Here is a 21,760-nt window from a genome sequence, read left to right on the forward strand (position 1 = left end):
AAAATAAATATGTTGATATTATTTTGTAATGTTTGTACATAGCTACATGCGTTCATCGCGTTAGTATACGTACTTGTAGACGGGATGTTGAACTGTGAGTCTTTTTAATAATCATGAATCTGAGGCGTGTAATTGTTTGAATTGCTAGCAGCTTTTTCTTTTTGTAAAATCTGTAACCGCAAACATACAAACAAACCTGGCGCTTCCACCTTGTACATCCTACAATAATTCGTATCAAAATTTTTAAATTGCACTGCATTGCAGTTATCCGGTTTTCAATGTTCAACTGAGCAAACTTTTAATCAATATAGCCAAGCAAATTCATATCAAGTTTTTTACTGTAACCAGCTATTGCAGAACATAATATGAATTCATCCTATTTCCAAAAACTGCCATGATCACAGGCGCCGGCATATGCACACTACCCACAAAAACAGTCAAACAATACGAAATACAAACAATACTTCTGTTGAGGCTCTACAAATACAGTCCGCGATCAAATCTCTCAGCGTTAAAATAAACCGAAACGTAAACTTTACTGGAGAAAATGTACGCATTCTTTCATTCTTTGGTCCACAATGGCAGCATGCAGCAACTTACGAGGACGCGGAACTGTCACTGGATGCATACCTCTCCGCAATATACAGGGACTCTTCGGAGCTGCTGGAACTGTCACTATCAGATTCGTCCACATCTGCAACATCAACCCGTGACTGACAAAACTCTTAGCATAGCGACCAACTGCAAAACGCTGCCGCAAAAAGCGTACTGCAAGGCGGATGCCAAGCTGACAGTCAATTTGAAGGTAATCCATTTTACGCCATATAATATATGCATAAACCATGTAAAATATAAGGGAATATGAAAACCGAAATTAAAAGATGAAAAGTATGTTGCCGGACTCTATTTATACGCTTGTAACCGCCATTTAATTTTACACATACGGCGTGAAACAAACAGAGTTCCATACTATTTCGATGGATCTTAACTGTGCCAGTACCTTTCTTGTCAACCGGCAGCTCGCTTCTTTCCGGCGAAATCGTAATGGACGGAGCCTCCACAACCTCCGGCGACGCTTCCGGAGAATCCCCTTCATCTTCCTCCTTGTCCGAATACAGTGCTCCGTCTTTGGTACAGTGTCCCGCCGTATGCAGCTTCAATAATTCATTAGTCAGAAAGATGGCCCCGCAGAAGCCACACAGAAATTCCTCGTGGATGGCGCTGTACTCATTGTCGGAAGGCTCCTCCACCCCGTCACTGTCCGATGACGAGGCCGCGCGATGCATCCGTTTGATATGATCGTAGAGCTGGCGGCGGTCAAACCATCCATCACAGTGCGGGCACTGCTTCGTAGCTGTCCCGTGTCCCATGTCGACGTGTCGCAGTAACTTCTTCAGATCTGTGAATGACTTGCTGCACTGCGGACATTGACGTGTGCTCTCTTCAGTGTCAGCAGTACCGGCGTCTCCATGTTGCAGTTTATGCAGCCGATACAATTCCTCCAATTCAAATGTCATACCGCATTTCTGGCAAGTCAGGCTATGGACGAGCACTGGTTTCCGGTGTTCCTAAACATGAACGTAACCTTACAAACCATCACCGAGATGTACGATATGCAGATACGTAGAAATACAGCTGAATGCAAGTTTCGAATGAAAAACAAATGTAAGTAGATTTTGTGCAGTTTTCCAAGCTTTTACCACCTACATGTATGTAACAGGCGTTTTAGCCATATGTTCAACGTACTTAACAAAGTCGAAATAATTTAGAAAATACAAATGCAATTTAAAAAAAAGTTCACAACTGTCTTGCAACGATATTTCCCATTGGAAACACCGGTCTGGTCTCACACCTTTCCGTCAGTTTTCGAAGATTCCGACTGGATATCAACTCCTCGATGTTCACGACGGATATGACTGCGCAGTTTGCTATACCACTTGCTACACACCGGACATTGCTTGGTGGGCCGCCCATGGTCACTCACGTGGTCCAACAGCTCCGTTACCTCCTCAAACGTATCATGACATTCCGGACAGGTCGTCGTCTCGCACGGCGGCGTCTCGTCGCCGGTGTGCAGTTTGTGTTTCAGTTTGTGCAGTTCGCAGCCGGCATCCGTCCCAAAGCGTAGACCACATTCCTGACAGGTCTGATTGTTCATCGGCAGGCTAGTCTTGTGATTCTGTAAAACACCGCACTCTGTCCATTAAATGCAAATAGAAAAAAGTTCATCCGAAAACTTCACAGGGAAAGTTACTGGAAAGTTACGGGATACTTTTTTCCGAAATATTTTCTTCACAGAAACAAATGTTTTAAATTATATTTCTTGCCCTTTCGGCCTTTCCTCTTGCATAATAACGTTGTTTTCATGAAAATTAAATATTTTCTTTATGGAAGAATAAACTGGTATCAAATTTCCGATTGAAATTTTATTTTTTTTTCTCTTCTGCCATATACGTTTATCTCGTGACTTTAATTTCGATGATGTGAGTGAACACACCAACCTTCAGGTGCGCTTGTAGACTAATCCGCAATGCAAACCGTTTCCCACACTGCGGGCAGGAAAATTTCTTCGTTCCCGGCTCAGCGGAATCACTGCCACCGTCTGCGTAGCGATTCCGTGTAACTTCCGGATGGTTTGCGTAGATATGTTGGCGCAGCGCACCGAACCATTTCCCGCACACCGGACACAGCTTCGTGGGCGTCCCGTGCGTGTCGACATGCTGCGCCAGTTGGCGACACTCGTCGAAGGTGCGCGGACAGGCGGGGCACGCTCGCTGCTGACTAGCGGCGGAATCGTCGTGCGTCTGATGGTTCATTTGGTGCAGCCGGCACAGCTCTTGCGTGGCGAACCGCAAACCGCACTCGGTACATGTCAGTTTCGTGTACCCTGTCGTCGCGGTATATCCCGGCTGATGACTCTACGATCAGCCATAACAAATCGACACGTTGCCGGTTTTTATAGGGAATATTGCCGGTTCGACATGATTGAAAATTCCTCACCTTCATGTGATTCCGCAAACCGTTCTGTGAGTCATACTGTTCATGGCACTCGGGGCAACGATACGCGTAATCCGAAAATTTTTGTTGTGTAGACGACATTTTGGGTTTTTGTTTAGCTGACGAAGATTTCCGAGACTTCGCACGCTGGCACAATTTGTCGGTCTGGATGGGATGTTCCGGATGAAAACTACGAAGGTGTGCCTCCAACCAAGCGAACCAAATTCCACACACGGGACACTTCTGTCTACGGGAGTGTCCCTTGACGTGTTTTATCAGATCATGTACGTCTATAAACGATTCACCACACAGGGAACACTTTCTGCTCCCTTCTAAACCGTTCAAGGACGCTTTGGCCCCGTCGGGAATTTCCGGGAATTCACATGCGGCATCTAAACCGACTCGTCCATCACTCGCGCCAATAAAACTGCCATTTTCGGCAAGGTTCTGAAATATAGAAAATATTTACGTAACTCAGTCCAGTATCAAAAGAAACTTTCATTTTGATGTGAGCCAGTTAACCACAAAACAGAACTCACCGTTTCCGGTTCCCACAAGTTCTCCTGAAATTCAAAAGCCTTTAACGGCATCGTGGAAGTATTTGTAGACCGGCTCGTCAAGGCTGTTTCTTTGTCCAAAGGAACATCATCCGACATTTCCTCATCGGAAACCTGTTCTTCCTGACAATCATCGCTTACCATTCCACTCTCTTCCTCTGCGCCTGCCACTGGTAAAAAACAACGTTGGATTGCTTTGGATTGCCATTGGTCAAAAACAACCATCCAAGAATTTTATCACTTACCCGGTGTTTCTCCATCAAAGCAAAGATCGACAGTGGCAGCAGGAGTAACGAGATCCAGATACTGTCTGGAATACCACACTCGTAGTTCTTCGTGCGGAGAGATAACTCTGTTTGTGACGAAGACGATCTCGCCTCCGCGCGCGAACACCAGCAAATTGCTCGCTTCCTCGCTGTCCGCCAGTCGCACGTGCTTCATCCAGTTGCAGGCGTAATCCGAATCCAGCTGATACTGCTTACGCTTGACGTCCTCACCCAATTCGGAAACATCCATGTAACGGGGTTTATCTTCGTCGCTCGACACCGTCGGAGCGACTAACGGACCGAACACCGTGTGCCGCTCCAGCGTTTCTTTGACAAAAACTGTCTTTCCTAAACACGACATGTTTCTAATAATTATGCAAGCACAAAGAGATTGATCTTTATATATCACTAATTATGTATTTGTAAATCTGAAAATAATTGCTTACCGGTCGGCGATTCATCACAGACGTCCATATACAAAACTCTGGGCAAGCTACCGACTGCCAATGGAATGACCGGTTCGTCCGGGATACTGTCCGAATGTATCCAGCACGGCGTTTGCATCACCTTGGAACATGATTCGCAGTCTGCCGGTTTCAAAAACAATTAAGGAACTCGTGAATACAGTTAACGAGAAACAAAAATCGCCAATTTCCACGTACATAAGAAGGAGTTACTGGGTGAAGTCATCGAGGGCGGAGCCGTAACTGCGTTTCCGGTGCGCGTCCGAGGCTGAACCACAGCTGGTGGTATCGCCCGTGGGGCAAACGCTACAACAACAAATTTTAAACAACTTTTTACAGCCAGCTAGTTCAATAGCACAAGCAAACTTACAAGCAGCCACAGATTCTTCATCGCCTGGTAGACCGTTGTGGGACACAACCTGTTGATTCGACGTGACAGATGAGGTACGGGTGGAATACACCGGTGCTGAGCTACTTTCCAAAGAGACACTCTCTTTCATTGGCAAATCACTGTCTCCATTCACTGCTTCCGTTTCTTCTTCACTTTCTATATCACTGGATTCAAAGGGAAGCCCTGCGTCTGGCGCCAAAGAATCACCAATGCTATCACCGACCGGTTGTACAGAAAGACCAGTGTCTTCGTTATTGTCGGTTGGGTAAATGTCGAAGGATTTCAATGACGGGACAGCCGTGTCCTTTAGCATGATTATGGATTCGCTTCCGGCGCGTGGTACAACCACCATCAAGTCATCTGGTGTAAAGTGATTTTCGCACACCAGCGATCCATCAGAGAGGACGAAATCCCGATTTAGCTTCCGGCAGGCCGCGATCCATGCGTTGCACAGGGCAGAGTCGGTCGGGAAATTGAAAAATACCAATCTCTCGGACGGTTTACAAGGCGCAGTCGACCGGTACCAGCCACAAACAGAACAAACCTGTACTGTTCCATCCGACACACCGGAATTTCCTGGCGTGCGAAACTTTTCAACGCACTCCATCCGAGAAGGAATGACACCCGGCTTTAGCCTTAAAGTCACAACACCTCCACGGCAAATAAAATTCTGTGCTGTAAAATGCTGACTGCACACCTTATGGTGACGCTCACGCGGCTGCCAGGAAACGGCACACCGCATGCTGTTAATCCATTGGTTCCGCCGCTTTCTGTCTGTGGGGAACGCACAATAGCTCAACCCTTCCGCAGAGGATGATGCACCGGGAATAAGCCGACATCCCGGTACACAACACAAATAACCGTCATCCTGTGGCATTGTTAATAACTCCCTGATCCCCACTGCAACTTCCGCATCACGGACACTGCTGAATAAGGGCAAGGCTTTTCGCGACGGAATGGCTCCGTTGTGAAGCAACAGTGTCCACAGTTTCTTCGGTCTATTACGATCCCGAGTGAAGAATAAATCCTCCGGCCGGAAATGGTTCTCACAGACCAGCGCCCCATCGCTCACGACAAACTCCGGCTTCCATTGGCGGCACGCGGCGACCCACTGGCTGCGCAAAGTGACCTCGGCGGGAAAAGGGAAAAAGGTCAATCGTTCAGATCGTGTCGTGCATCTGTAGTCCAACAGCAGTGGTCGCCACCAACCGCACACACAGCATATCTTCTTCGACTTCAGATCAACCAGTGCCTCCGGATTAAGTGATGTGCGGAAGTCCTGCATGCACTCTAATCGGGACGGTACAGCGGTGGCTTTGGGATGCTTGCGTCCGTTGTAGTCGAAATCCTCAGGATGGAAATGCTGGCTGCAAATTCTATCGTGGAGCCAGGGTTGCCACGACACAGCGCAGCGGATACGGTCCAGCCACTGACTGTACCGCAGCGCGCTGGTGGTTATTACGCAGTGATATGTCACGGTCTTCCCGACAGCGGATGTTTTCCAAACTCGGCATCCCGGTACACAACACGTGGTGTGACTGGTACGCAGAGGGTCCTTGGGAATCACCGCTAACCGCGGGGTAACGGTACAGCTTGGCGGAGCAATTTGCGGTGCCGGCAAAACTATTTCCGGCCCGGCGCTAGAGGCTGCTGCAGGTTCGGCTCGGCGCTGGCCTTTCGATCTAGCTGATGCCTTAGTTTTACCCCGCAAGAGTGGCGTTGCCCCGAGAGCTGTTGGCGGCACACAGGAAACTGCTATTATTTCTGATCCGGCGCTGAATGGCACTGCAGGTGTGACGGGGCGCTCGCTTTCCGTGGAAACTGTAAGATTATCCTTCGGCTGCGAAGTCGGGATCGCAACAGCCGTTTGTGGCGACGGTAGCGGTGGACCGGCGACCTGGTGTTCCTCTGGCACGTGATCAGTCCACAGAGGGAACATTAGCGACGGAACAGCATCGCTCTTCAGCTCTCCACCGCGTCGGTTCGCTACAAAGTCATCCGCTGCAAAATGATTCTGACACATCAGCGACTGTCTGGTTACTTCTCTGCGGCAGTTCTTTTCCACGAGAAATTTCATCCATAACGTGTCCAGGTGGCTGTTGGTGGGGTAAGGATAGAACACCAGCGTTTCGGAGGGTTTCGTCCACCCCGGCTTCCGTTTGGCACCGCATGCGAGGCAGGTCTGCATTCCCGCGACATTTGTTTCTGCCGCGCCCTCCCGCATCCCCGAGTAATGAAAGGCACTGATGCAGGTCAATCGACTGGGCACAGCAAGCGGGTTCAACGTTCGGTTGAACGGAGCGGATGACACACTGCTAAGCGGAACGTCGGAGGCGTCAAAATGCTGATTGCAGATGAACAAGGGCGGCTGCGGCTCCCATGATGTTGTACAACGCAGCCGAGTGACCCAGATGTCGTACTGGAGAGGCTGTGTGGGCGACACGAAGGGGAACAGCGTGGCCAAATTGCGCGAGGCATTCCAGGAGGTGATGGGACAACCGGGGACACAGCAGATCTGCATGGGATCGGCCACTTCGGTTACGCTCTCCAGTTGATTCGGGACATCAACGGCCGTCACCGTCGGGGCAGGAGGAAACACCCTTACAGCAGGAGTATTTTTTCTCGGACCCCGTCGAATAAAGTGTAGCTGTCTACCAGAATTATGTTCATTCTGATGTTCAACTGGTGTTACCGAAGGAATAACGGTACTCGTCGCAGAAGAAATGCTCACAGCTGGAGTAAAATTATTCGCGCGCGATAGAACGGAGTACAAGTGACCATCAGAATTAAGCTGATTCTGGGAATTAAACAGCGCTACCGAAGGGGTGATCGTCACAAAAGGAACATCTGGTGGACGCGGCATGATAGAACGCAGCTGACTCCCAGAGACCGATTGATTAACAGATTTCATTGGCGATGCCCCAGAAGAAATCCCCACAGCATCAGCCATACTTGACGGACGCGGTAGAACAGGGCACAGTTGGGGAGCGATGGCGCTGTCAGTCTGGTCTGGATGGAAGAGGACATCCGGCGATGGGAAGGGGAATGCTGGTGCAGGAGGGACAACCGCCGCGACTGGAAGCTCCGGAATTTTCTCAGCGCTCGGTTTGGTGTTCTGGCTGTTCGGTTTGGCTAATTTTATGATTTTGGCGACAGGAGCTGGAGTCGTAGGAGTGCGTCGAGGAGGCAGGGATTTCCGCTTTAAAGAAGAGGCGAGCCTATCTGCATCATCCGCACTGCGCTTCCTCGCATCTGCAGAGTTAGGGGTATGTAAGTACTTGTTCAGAAATCACAAGAAAAACACAAAAACAAAAGCAATATGCGGCAACTGTTAAAACAAAATAATAAATCACGAACTGAAACATGCCCATTCTGGTCGGAATATAACCATTCCGTAAATTAAACATAACATTAAACTTACAATACAGTGAAAATTCAGCAAAAGTTACTAAAATTAGTGAAGTAAGAAGCCCATTTTGAAGACATGAAACCAAGGCGTTGCCGTTTGTTAAAAGCATACTGAATAAAGTTATCAATCTAAAAATTAAAAATAATAGTACCCAGTGGCACCTAGTAAGAGTGGTAATTAATTATTGAACTTTTTTTACCATTATTTAAAATTATGGAAAGTATGGTTTAAAATTAATGCCGTCGTCGTAAAAGACGACGAATCTGTCTTGTAGTTGGTGTGAGCCGACAAAACCAACTGCTGGGCTCATGTCATATTTCAAATATTTCAACGGCTAATTACTGTTCATTCCTAAAACGGCGATTATTAATTTGTTACAGCCGCAATACTCACTGGAAGATCCGATGATCGAACCGCCTGGACGAGAGCGAGACTCCCGCGGGGGATCCACACGCGCTGGCAGACCTTTGAAGAAACACGGCGACGTCAGAACAGATGCCTCGCGTACACTGCACTGCGTGAAATTTCACTACTCACTGTTTGAGCCGATTTCCGGGCTGTCTGGTCGCGGAACAGACTCCACGGGCGGTTGCAGGCTGCGCGGGATGCCTTCGAAGAGACTCGGCAGCGCATCGTGTTTGAGACGCTTCTCCGTCTTCTCGCAGTCCTCGGCTGACGGCACGGAGAGGATATCCGTAGAGCAAAAGTGTCGACTGCAGATCTTGCTGGCTGCGGATGGAGTCCAGTCTTTTGCACGCCGAGTGCGCTCAATCCAGACGGGATAGCGCGGGTCGCTCGGATGCGGGAAAGCGAAGAAACACACGCTGCGCATCGAACGGGATGGCTCTGACAAGGGACACTGCAACACGCAGCACACGTCGCCGTTTGCCATTCTGCAATGGATCTGCGAAATGCAGGCTATTTATAATATAAAGTCAAACAGCGAAAGAGACGGAAGTTTCGTCATGGAAAAGAGATCCAGTTGAGCTACCAAAACACGATCACGAGTGACGAGTACGGCGTCTTTCGCACGACTTTCCACTACGAACAACTTTAGTCGATGCGTCAAGAAAAAATGGCTCTTTCAAAAGCCTGCACGAAGATTAATGACTTAATTCTCAACCGAACAAATGAAGCACCATCCAAGTATGGCAGACAAATAAAAATTGCTGGAGCCATGAGCATAAATGGCAAACGGATCACAAAACTTGAATCAAAAATCAAAATTCAAAAGCAACGACTGCAACGTGCACCAGTTTGCAGATTCATTTACGACCATAAGTGACGTACGCGCGGAAGACGTTGCTGCCACCCGTCGGGTGGTCATGGCGACCCACGAACATTTTCTGCGAAGTGGAACGAATCTTGTTTTTCACAGTTCCGTTCGAAGTTTCGATTTTTCTACAATTTGCGTTTGAGAATATGTGACCGTTGGTTTTCAACCAAAAGAAATTATTACAACGATAACTTTGAAGAAACGAGCTATGTTTATTTCACAGATCCCTGGTGTTTTACATCTAAATTTTGGTTAAGTACAGTAATAGAGATATACGTAGATTGAAAAAGTTTTTGCCGTTTCAGATACCAGGGTCAGTCCGCATTTTGTTGTACGCATGTCAGTACGCTTTCAGTTGCAGCAGCGCGTACTCCACACTGCCGCTTCCGAAAGTGCGACCTCCATGCGTCAGCCAGTCAGGTACAGTTCTGATCATTAACAGCTGTTTTGTAATGCGTGCCACTGCACTGCATTATTACTCTTCGCTTGTGCTTCGATTTCGCTAATAACCTGTTGCACCCTAATCTCTATCGTGGCTATTCTCTTTTTCGCTTTAAAAATGTACAGAGTAATGAGAGTGTATATTTCGTACTATCAACTGACTGACCACGGGTTGAAATTATACAAGTTTGATGTGGATTATTCCTCGGTCCGATGTAATCCACGCATCAATGATGCTAATAAGTTATCACATCCCGAAGCAGTAAACAAAAGATTCTTAACAATCAACAAATCTTGTGGAAAAAAATTCTTTGTCACAAGATGCAGCAGCCATCGACATGAAATGAGCAAAACCGGCACCAGATTATAGTATTTCAATATTATACGTATTAATCCAAAATTTGTACTAGCTCATCTTTTTGCGTCATCAAACACCCGATTTGTGTCGTGACGGAGCCTCCAGTATTTCCGGCGAAGATTCCCGGTAGACTGTTACATTATTCTCCATTGCGTAGCGGAGATTCGTACAAATTTACATGCCGCTGTTATGCTCTTTCGCATGCACCACCAACAATGCTTTCGCCAAAAAGATGGCACCACAGACGCCGCACACACATTTCGCGCTGACATTGCTGTTCTGGCCCGACTGATGCCGCCCATCCACACTGTTGGACAGTGCGGCCGCATGACTGCGTCCTATGTGGCCCGGCAAGTGGCCAAACCAGCGATTGCAGTGCGAACATTTATCCGTCGTCCTCCCATGTTGGTCCACGTGAACCACCAGCTCCCTAACGTTTTTGAACGATTTGTTACAATGGGGACATCGCCGTTCACGGGGATGCTGAATTGCGATGTTCCCGTGTTGTAAAACATGCAACTGGCGCAGCGCTTCCGCTGTGAACCGCATTCCGCATTCGTCGCAAGTGAAGCTCTTAATGAACGTCAGATTCAAGTGCTTCTGCAGTAATACAGAAGATTATTAAAAACAGTGTACTACTTCAGTTTTTAAATTACCAGTCAGGGTCAATATGGGCAAACGCTAACATTCACTTCACACTTGTGTTATGCCAATAATTACATACTTTCTGATGATCGGACAGGTTAGACTGCTGCTCAAACTCTTTTCCGCAATCCTGACAACTGTGTCGACATGCAGTAGTGGTATTAGATGATCCCCGCAACCCCATGAAGCGAACTGCAGACCGCAATGGCTGCAGGTGACACCGTCAACGAATGCCTGCCGCACTGAGCGTGCGGCTTCCACCACTGACTTCTATAAAAATTAAATAAATCTGCCCAATAATATCACAAGTATAATCGCATATGCTGCCAAACCCAATTTATACGCCTGTAGCCGCGATTTAATTCGCTGCATACGGCATAAGCAAAGGTCCGGACAAAGTTCGATACCATTTGGTTGGAAGCAACTATACCAGTTACCTTTCTTGTCAACCGGCAGCTCGCTTCTGTCCGGCGAAATTGTAATGGGTGGAGCCTCTACAACCTCCGGCGACGCTTCCAGAGAATCCCCTTCATCTTCCTCCTTGTCCGAAGGCAGAGCGCCGTCATTGGTACAGTGTCCCGCTATATGCAGCTTCAATAATTCATTAGTCAGAAAGATGGCCCCGCAGAAGCCACACAGAAATTCCTCGTGGATGGCGCTGTTCTCATTGTCGGAAGGCTCCTCCACCCCGTCACAGTCCTTTCCCTCAGTTTTCCAGGATTCCGACTGGATATCCACTCCTCGATGTTCACGCCTGATATGACGGCGCAGGTGCCCGGTGTCTAGCCACTGGCTACACACAGGGCATTGCTTGGTGGGCCGTCCATGGTGTCCCAAGTGGTCCAGCAGCTCCGCCACATCCTTAAACGTGTGCTGGCATTCCGGACAGGTCGTCGTCTCGCACGGCGGCTTTTCGTCGCCGGTGTGCAGTTGGTGTTTCAGCTTGTGTAGTTCGCACCCGGCATCCGTCCCAAACCGTAGACCACATTCCTGACAGGTCTGATTGTACGTCGTCCCGTTAGTCGTATGGCTCTGTAAAACACCGCATACACCGTCCACTAGTTCAATAAAAATGAAAAACTGTCATCCGAAAAATGCACATGAAAAGTTAATGAAAATGTCCAAAAAAACTTTTATACGAAATTTTCTCTTTACAGAAACAAATGACTTAAATTTTTGTATTTCTTGCCCTTTACTCGTGATCTTTTTTTGCTTGAAAACGCTGTTTTTATGAAAATTAAGTACTTTCTTTCGGAAGAAAAAACTGATACCAAATTTCCGGTTGAAATCTTATTTTCATTTTCTTCTGCTATATACATTTATCTCGTGACTTTTATTTGGATGGTGTGACCGAACGCACAAACCTTGAGATGCGCCTGTAAGCTAATCCGCAGTGCAAATCGTTTCCCACACTGCCGGCAGGAAAATTTCTTCGTCCCCGGCTCAGCAGAACCACTGCCACCGTCTGCGTAGCGATTCCGTGTAACTTCCGGATGGTTTGCGTAGATATGTTGGCGCAGCGCACCGAACCATTTCCCGCACACCGGACACAGCTTCGTGGGCGTCCCGTGCGTGTCGACATGCTGCGCCAGTTGGCGACACTCGTCGAAGGTGCGCGGACAGGCGGGGCACGCTCGCTGCTGACTAGCGGCGGAATCGTCGCGCGTCTGATGATTCATCTGGTGCAGCCGGCACAGCTCTTGCGTGGCGAACCGTAAACCGCACTCGGTACATGTCAGTTTCGTGTACCCTGTCGTCCTCGTAAATTCCGGCCGATGACTCTACGACAAGCCATAACAAATCGACATGTTGCCGGTTCGACATCACTGAAAATTCCTCACCTGCATGTGTGTTTGTAAACCGTTCTGTGACTCATACTGTTCATGGCCCTCCGGGCAACGATACGCATAATCCGAAAATTTTTGTTTAGTAGACGACATTTTGGGTTTTTGTTTGGTTGATGATGATTTCTGAGACTTCGCACGTTGGCACAGTTTACCGGTCTGGATAGGATGTTCCGGATGAAAACTACGAATATGTGCCTCCAACCATGCGAACCATTTTCCACAGACGGGACACTTCTCACTACGGGAGTGTCCCTTCACGTGTTTTATCAGATCCTGCACGTCTATAAACGATTTACCACACAGGGAACACCTTCTGCGCCCTTCTAAACCGTTCAAAGACGCTTTGGCCCCGTCGGGAATTTCCGGGAATTCACATGCGGCATCTAAACCGACTCGTCCATCACTCTCGCCAATAAAACAGCCATTTTCGCCGAGGCTCTGGAATACAGAAAATATTCACGTAACTCTCATTTCCATGTGAGCCAATTAACCGCAGAACAAGGAACTCACCGTTTCCGGTTCCCATAAGCTATCCTGCAGTTCAAATGCCTTCAACGGCATCGTGGAATGATTTGTAGACCGCTTCATCAAAGCTGTTTCTTTGTCCACAGGACCATCATCCGACATTTCCTCGTCGGAAGCCTGCTCTTCCTGACAATCATCGCTTACCATTCCACTCTCTTCCTCTGCGCCTGCCAATGGTCAGAAACCACACTGGATGCTTCATTAACCTTCCAGGAAATTTTTCACTTACCAAGTGTTTCTCCATCAAAGCAAAGATCGGCAGTGGTTGCAGGAGTAACGAGATCCAAATACTGTCTGGAGTACCACACTCGCAGTTCTTCGTGCGAGGAGATGGTTCTGCTTGTGACGAAGACGATCTCGCATCCGCGCGCGAACACCAGCAAATTGCTCGCTTCCTCGCTGTCCGCCAGTCGCACGTGCTTCATCCAGTTGCAGGCGTAATCCGAATCCAGCTGGTACTGCTTGCGCTTGGCATCCTCACCCAAATCGGAAACATCCATGTAACGGGGTTTATCTTCGTCGCTCCACACCGTTGGAGCGATTAACGGGCCAAACACTGTCTGCCGCTCCATCGTTTCTTTGACAAATACAGTCTTTCCTAAACACAGCATGTTTCTAACACAGCATTTTAACACAACACACCATTTTTATGCAATCACAAAGAGATTGATCTTCATATAATTTATTATTAATTATGTATTTGTAAATCTGAAAATAATTGCTTACCGGTCGGCGATTCATCACAGACGTCCATATATAAAACTCTGGGCAAGCTAGCGACTGCCAATGGAATGACCGGTTCGTCCAGGATACTGTCCGAATGTATCCAACAAGGCGTTTGCATCACCTTGGAACATGATTCGCAGTCTACGTGTTTCAAGAAACAAAGACAATAAAGTTAATGCGAAACGCAATCGGAGTATGCATCCAAAAGTCAGATTAATTTTACATACACAAGAAGGAATTACTGGATGCAGTTAGCGTGGGCGGGCCGTTGACTGCGTTTCCGGGGCGCCTGTGAGGCTGAACCACAACCGCTGGTATCGCCGATGGGACAAACGCTACAACAACACATTTAAAACAATTTCTAAAGCCATCTAATTCATTAGCGCAAGGAGCTTACAAGCAGCCGCAGAATCCTCATCGCCTGGAAGACCGTTGTGGGACACAACCTGTTGATTCGACGGGACAGACGGAGTACGGGAGGAAGACGCCGGTGTTGAGCAACCTTCCAGAGAGACACTATCTTTCATCTGCAACTCACTGCTTCCATTCACAGCTGTCGTTTCTTCGTCGCTTTCCATATCACTGGATTCAAACGGAAGCCCTGCGTCTGGTGCCAAAGAATCATCAATGCTATGATCACCAACTGGGTGTACACGGAGACCAGTGCGTGCATTATTACCGGTAGGGTAAATGTCGAAGGATTTCACTGACGGGACGGCCGTGCCCTTTAGCATGATCGTGGATTCGCTTCCGGCGCGTGGTGTGACCACCATCAAGTCATCTGGTGTAAAGTGATTTTCGCACACCGACGATCCAGCAGAGAGGACAAAATCCCGATTCAGCTTCCGGCACGCCACGATCCATGCGTTGCATAGGGCGCCGTCGGTCGGGAATTCGAAAAAGTTCAATCTTTCCGACCGTTTACAAGGGTCTGTTGAGCGCCACCAGCGACATACCGAGCAACTGCGGACTGCGTCATTCAACAGCTGGGCATTTGCTGGCGTGCGGAACTTTTCCACGCATTCCATTCGCGAGGGAACAGCATCGGGCTTTATCCGAACGCCTGGGACGGCACTGGAAAAAAAATCCTGGGCCGTGAAATGTTGACTGCACACCAAATCGTGGCCATCACGGGGCTGCCAAGAAGCGGCGCAACGCATGCTGCTGATCCATTTGTTGCGCAGCTTTCCTTTACAGGGGAAGAAAAAATACGCCGACTTTCCGGCCGAGAATGGGTCGGAAACAGTCTGGCATCCCGGCACACAGCACACATGACGGTAACTCTGGAGCGCTGATGTTTCCTCTGGGACATTACTACATAAGGGCAAGGCTTTTTGTGAAGGAATCGCGCCGCTTTTAAGAATAACCGTCCAGGGCTTACCGTCCAGGACGAAACTTGTCGTGAGTGCTGGACAAATCATCCGGCCGGAAATGGTTCTCACACAAAAGCGTAGCATCTGTAAGGACAAAATCCGTTTTCCATTGGCAACAGATGGCTGTCCACAGGCTGCGCAGAGTAACATCGGTGGGAAAAGGGAAAAAAGTCAATCGCTCAGATCGTGTCGTGTTGGCCACCAAACACGGTCGCCACCAGCCGCAAACACAGCATATGTTCGCATTATTTAGGCCAACGGATTCTGCCGGATTCCAGGGTGTGCGAAACTTCTGCATGCAATCTAACCGAGATGGCACAGCGGTGGCTTTTAGACGCCTGTATGGCGGGCCGTCGAAATCTTCGAGATTGAAGTGCTGGCTGCAAACTCTATCGCTTAGCAAGGGCTCCCATGAGACCGCACAGCGGATACGGTTCAGCCACTCATTGCGCCGCGGACCGATGGTGGTTGGTATAGAGTGACACCCCACAGCCTTCCAGTTTTGTCCAGGGGCACTTTTCCAATCCCGGCATCCTGGCACAGAACAGGGGATGTAACCTGCGCACAGAGGATTACTGGGAATCACAGCTAACCGTGGAGTATCGCCACAGCTTGGTGGAATGTATGGCGCCAAGGAACCAATATTAGCTGGTGGAATATTTCTCGGTTGCGATTTTCGGATCGCAATTCCTTGCGGCGTAGAGGAAACTGTTTGCGGTGCAGCGACAGAGACTGCTGATGCAGTTCGGTCCTGGCCTCTTGATCGAGCTGGTGTCTCAGTCTCGCGCTGCAAAATTGGACTCGTCGTAGCAACGGTTCGCGGAGCACAGGAAACTACTATTTCTGATCCGGCGTTGAATGGTACTTCTGGTATGGCTCGCCGCTCGCTTTCAATTGGAACCGAAAGACTGTTCTCCGGATGCGAAGATGGGATCAGAACAGCAGCCGTCTGAAGCGACGGTAGCGGTGGACAGGCGGCCTGTTGTCCGTCGGGCACGTAATCTGTCCGTAGAGCGAACATCAGCGACGGAACAGCATCGCACTTCAGCTCCCCACCACGCCGGTTCGCTACAAAGTCATCCGCTGCAAAATGATTCTGACAGATCAGCGACTGTCTGGTTACTTCTGAGAAGCAGTTCTTCCCCGCGAGAAATGTCTTCCATAACGCGTCCAGGTGGCTGTCGGTCGGAAAAGGATAGAACACCAAAGTCTCCGAAGGTTTCGTCCACCCCGGCTTCCGTTTGGCACCGCACACGAGGCAGGTCTGCATCCCCGCGACATTTAATTCTGCCGCTCCCTCCCGCAATCCCGAGTAATGAAAGGAACTAATGCAGGTCAGTCGACTGGGCACAGCAAGAGGGTTCAACGTTCGGTTGAACGGAGCGGATGACACACCGCTGAGCGGAACGTCGGAGGCGTCAAAATGCTGACTGCAGATGAACAAGGGCGGCTGCGGTTCCCATGATGTTGTACAACGCAGTCGAGTCACCCAGACGTCGTACTGGAGAGACCGTGTAGGCGACACGAAGGGGAACAGCGTGGCTGAATTCCGTGCGGCATTCCACGATGTGATCGGACAACCGGGAACGCAGCAGATCTTCATGGGATCAGCCACTTCGGTTACGCTCTCCAGTTGAATCGGGACATCAACGGGCGTTACCGTCGGGGCAGAAGGAAACGTCCTGACAGCAGGAGTAACAATTTCCGGAGGTCGTTGAATGGAGCGCAACTGGCTATCTGAATTGTGCAGATCCTGATGATCAACTGGTGTTACGGCTGGAGTTAACGAGACGACAGGAGTACTCGTCGCAGGAATGCCCACAACTGGAGTAAAATGATTCGCACGCGATAGAACGGAGTACAAGTGACCATCAGAGTTAAGCTGATTCTGGGAATTAAAAAGCGCCACCGAAGGAGTGATCGTCACAAAAGGAGCATTTGGTGGACGCGGCATGATAGAACGCAGCTGCCTCACAGAGACGGATTCATTATGGGATTTAACTGGCGCTGCCGCAGAAGACATCATCACCGAAGAAATCCCCACAGCGTCAGTCGCATTAGACGGACACGGTGGAATAAGGCACAGCTTCGGGGCGATGGCGCTGTCATTCCGGTCTGGACAGAAGAGGACATCCGGTGATGGGAAGGGAAATGCTGGTGCAGGAGGAACAACCGTAACGCTGGGTAGCTGCGGAGCTTTGTCGGCGCTCGGTTCGGTGTTTTGGCTGTTCGGTTTGGCTAATTTTATGATCTTGGCGACAGGAGCTGGAGTCGCAGGAGTGCGTCGAGGAGGCAGGGATTTCCGTTTAAAAGAACAGGCGAGTGCATCCGCGTCATCCGCACCGCGCTTCCTCGCATCTGCAGAGTTAGATGTATGTACGTACGTCAAGTACTTGTACCGAAATCAGAAGAAAACCACGAAAACAGTATGCGGCAACTATTAAAATGAAATAACAAACCACGAATTGAAACATGCCCATTGAGGTGGGAACACAAACAATCCGTAAATTAAACATCAGTTTACTTACAATACAGTGAAAATTCAGCAAAACGTTACCAAAATGAGTGAAGTAAGAAGTTCATTTAGAACACGTGAAACCAAAGCGTTGCCGTTTGTTAAAAGCATACTGAATTAAGTTATCAATCTAAAAATTAAAAATAATAGTAGTGGTACCTAGTAAGAGTGGTAATTAATTATTAAACTGATTTTACAATTTATTTAAAACTATGGAAAGTGTGGTTGGAAATTATGGTTCAAAATAATTAATAATGTCGTCGTAAACGATGCGATATGGCCGACAAAGCCAACTGCTGGGCTCATGTCATATTTCACCAGGTAATTACTGTTCATCCCTATAACGGTGATTGTTAATTTGTTAAAGTGGATAAAGTGGACCACACCCGGGCTAGGAACATAAAACGCCATAACTGCGTTGGGCATTTCCATTGCGGGCGGTGTCCAAGCGGGCGGCGAGATCGACATCTTAGCGAACGAGGGCTGTATTGGACGGAGTGACAGGGATTTCGCAGGTTGACATGGACGCTTGGCAGGGACATCGGGCGTTGTGCCTGCAATTCTCTGCTCTCTGGAGCGTCGATTCTTGAACCACACCTGTATGCGCTTGTCGTCCTCGCCCGCGTCAATGATGTCGGCCAACTCCAGACGTTGTGTGTGGCTAGGATAGCGGCATTTCTGGAAGAACGCCTCCAACTGCTGAAGCTGGACTTTGCGGAAGTGATTACGGTGAGCAGTTTTACGGCGCGTTGCAGAATTGGCGGTTGGACGCGGATGCAGATTAGGTGTGGTAGAATCCGTGGTGGTCGGCGTATTCACGGCATGATGAAAATTGTCCTTCTGCAGCGCTGAAGTCCTTGTGCTGGGTTCACTACTAGTAGTTGATGCTGATCCAGAGCTTTCACTGGAATCGTCGCTTTCACACAACATGACGCCGTAGCCATTCGAGTAAACTGAAACGGATCCAGGCGAATCGGCCGAGGGATTTTCTTCCGTTCCATCTTGAATAGGAACGATTCCCCCGCTAACTAACATTTTTAAGCTCAAAACCGAGTTTACTGAAAAACAGAGGCAAGAAACCAAGTACTTTTAAAATACAGCCGCAATACTCACTGGAAGATCCGATGATCGAACCACCTGGACGAGAGCGAGACTCCCGCGGGGGATCCACACGCGCTGGCAGACCTTTGAAGAAACACGGCGACGTCAGAACAGATGCCTCGCGTACACTGCACTGAGTGAAATTTCACTACTCACTGTTTGAGCCGATTTCCGGGCTGTCTGGTCGCGGAACAGACTCCACGGGCGGTTGCAGGCTGCGCGGGATGCCTTCGAAGAGACACGGCAGCGCATCGTGTTTGAGACGCTTCTCCGTCTTCTCGCAATCCACGGCTGACGGCACGGTTAGAATATCCGAGGAGCGAAAGTGTCGGCTGCAGATCTTGCTGGCTGCGGAAGGAGTCCAGTCTTTGGCACGCTGAGTGCGCTCAATCCAGACGGGGTACCGTGGATCACTCGCATGCGGGAAATTAAAGAAACACACGCTGCGCATCGAACGCGAGGGTGCTGACAACGGACACTGCAACACACAGCACACGTCGCCATCCGCCATTCTTGAAATAATCTGTGGAATGCAGGCTATTTAGAAGACAAAGTCAAACAACGAAAGGTTTCCCGTTTCCCCATGAACAGATCCAGTTGAGCTGCCAAAATACGATTACGGCGTGCAGCGCTTTCAGACGACTTTCCACTCCGAACAACTGTAGCCTGTAGTCGATGGGTCAAGAAATAATGAATATTTCAAAAACGACAGAATGACAGAATTCTCAACCAAAAAAATGAAGCACCATAAAAATAAGCTGCTGGAGCCATGACCATAAATATGTAACAAACGGATCACAAAACTGAAAAAGGCACAAAAATCAAAAACACCTTGCAGCAGTTTGCAGATGCATTTACGACCGCAAGTGACGTAGGCGCGGAAGATGTTGCGCCACCCGTTGGGTGGTCATCGCAGCGTAGGTACATCAGAAAAGCCGTGGTCATTGTGACCTACGAACATACCGCAATATGGTTTTTGTTTTTCAGAGTCCGTTCGAATTCTACTTTTTCTGACCTGTGAGAAGTTACGGTAGTTCAACTATTTTGTATTAATTTTCATTGGAATGTGAGGAAACCTTCGTCTTCTTCCGCTGGTTGATAGATCCTCGGAAATGGCAGGACAGCGACGGACGTCTGCTGTGTGCTGCAGTGCCCTTGTCTGAACCATCGCGTTCGATGTACGCCACTTAGCCTTTAGGCACTTACTTTATGCCAGGAGGTGATTTTGAAAAGCGCATTGGGCAAACCCGCAGCAGTAAGTGGCGTTCTTTCGATTCGCAGTGTGTGACACACTTTCGATTTAGACACCGCGGCGTACGCAGCGGTGTCCCCATTGCAATAAACCGTTCGACAGAAAAATACAATCTGACTAAATGAGGAGGCTACGGTCTATGTTAAAAAGCCAGCGAACAGCCTTTTATGCCCGCTGAGGCTGGTTGATCAATGCAGCCTCTCTGTTGTGACTATAAATAGACTGAAGACAGCGCATTCCGGTGCTGCCAAAAAGCGCAAGCGGAGTGCTGCCTTGCTGTAACGATCGATCGCGCACATGTGTGTGTGAGTGGGTAAATCCGCTCGCATTCACTTACACACGTATGAGTGTGGCTGTCTGTGCGCGTACTAGCTGAACAAACCGGTTTTCGCTGTCTTCGCTACAACGCATACCCTAAACCCGTAGCTTCCTTTCTTGCTCGCATTGTATCTCTCTGACCAAGGCAGATCTCAATACAGGCAACCCCACTGAGGGCGGGATTTGCAATGACGAAAGCGCTAGAGTAACCCAAATTGCCGAAGAACACCGTAAAAGCCTGAGTTTTTTAAGCTTTTCAAAGCTTATTTGTGTTTCTTTACTCGTTTTCACTCTTTTATTGCAGTTGGGATTTTATTTCTAATATAAAATAAGCAATAGGAAGAGGCAACATGATTAAGTACGGTGCGGCAAGTTGCAAAGCGGCTGTTGGCAACTTGGTTTCTACCGGTATACGGCAAAATTATTACTGCACGAGTTGGTTTTGTTGATTTATTCCAACAAAACTTTTCAAAATCTAAGAAAAAAATGAAGCAGATACTGAACTGAACAATTTGCAAAATTAAAGAACTAATTGGGACTAATTTACATGGAGAGTACCGAGATTGTATAATCACGCATCGGTGATTTAATATGAACAGTTGCACACAGTACCGCACAGTGCACAACTGCACATTGCATTCGTATGGGGAAAATTATTAAAAAATAGTGAGAAATTGATTTTAAGTCATGCACGTTGCATATTTAAAGGTTTTTTATTTATAAAAATAGAGGAAGTTAATACGCATATTTTGCAGTTCGAATCCCATTCAACCGAAACAGAAAAAGGGGAGCAAACCGATTTTTCCCAGCATTTTACTATAGCCGCGCTAATATGCGAGCTACTGTACTGATGACGTAACGAGTCAGTGGTATTGCCTGTATTGAGATCTGCCCTGCTCTGACGAACGAATTGTTGGCGGTGCATACTATGTATGTCAACGCGGGAACTATTATATTTTTGTGATAACTTGGAAGAAGCCATCCGTTTTTATTTCACAGCGTATTGATGTATCTACATCTGAATGTTAGTAATGCAAAAATAAGTAGAATGAAAAAGTTTTAGCCGTTTCAGACGTCAGGGTCAGTCCGCATTTCGCTGTACGCATGTCGGTGCACTTTCAGTTGCGGCAGCGCGTACTCCACGCTGCCACCCCCGCAGTGCGCGCTCCATGCGTCAGTCAGTCAGGTGCATTTCTGATCATTAACAGCTTTTTCGTAATGCGTGCCACTGCACTGCATTATCACTCTTCGCTTGTGTTGAGTTCAGTAGTAACCTGTTGCACTCTATCGCGGCAAATT

At 48.4% G+C, this 21,760-nt stretch overlaps 2 protein-coding genes across 3 annotated transcripts; both read right to left on the reverse strand.

Annotated features, from left to right (window-relative positions):
- Positions 1-297: 297 nt before the first annotated feature.
- Positions 298-19,680, reverse strand: LOC129585447 (uncharacterized). Of its 2 annotated transcripts, none has more exons than XM_055478116.1 (12): positions 19,048-19,680; positions 18,904-18,975; positions 4,655-7,927; positions 4,483-4,590; positions 4,267-4,407; positions 3,800-4,168; positions 3,537-3,724; positions 3,001-3,444; positions 2,502-2,918; positions 1,853-2,179; positions 1,001-1,568; positions 298-694 (listed from the first exon to the last, which is right to left on the reverse strand). In XM_055478116.1, exons 1-12 carry the CDS (start codon positions 19,400-19,402, stop codon positions 597-599), a joined length of 6,360 nt encoding a protein of 2,119 aa, XP_055334091.1. In that variant the 5' UTR covers positions 19,403-19,680; the 3' UTR covers positions 298-596. The 2 variants fall into 2 exon arrangements, with proteins under 2 accessions (XP_055334091.1, XP_055334090.1); XM_055478115.1 differs by lacking the exons at positions 18,904-18,975; positions 19,048-19,680 and adding exons at positions 8,478-8,549; positions 8,622-9,286.
- On the reverse strand, positions 10,890-15,284 carry LOC129585459 (uncharacterized). The gene is made up of 9 exons (XM_055478140.1): positions 14,300-15,284; positions 14,130-14,237; positions 13,903-14,043; positions 13,406-13,774; positions 13,162-13,343; positions 12,646-13,089; positions 12,169-12,585; positions 11,242-11,836; positions 10,890-11,074 (listed from the first exon to the last, which is right to left on the reverse strand). The coding sequence occupies exons 1-9, from the start codon at positions 15,060-15,062 to the stop codon at positions 11,028-11,030; spliced, it is 3,066 nt and encodes a 1,021-aa protein (XP_055334115.1). The 5' UTR covers positions 15,063-15,284; the 3' UTR covers positions 10,890-11,027.
- Positions 19,681-21,760: the final 2,080 nt, after the last annotated feature.

This window comes from Paramacrobiotus metropolitanus, unplaced genomic scaffold, assembly GCF_019649055.1.
Source record: "Paramacrobiotus metropolitanus isolate TYO unplaced genomic scaffold, Prichtersi_v1.0 Parri_scaffold0000017, whole genome shotgun sequence".
In the NCBI taxonomy this organism is placed as follows: Eukaryota; Metazoa; Tardigrada; class Eutardigrada; order Parachela; family Macrobiotidae; genus Paramacrobiotus; species Paramacrobiotus metropolitanus.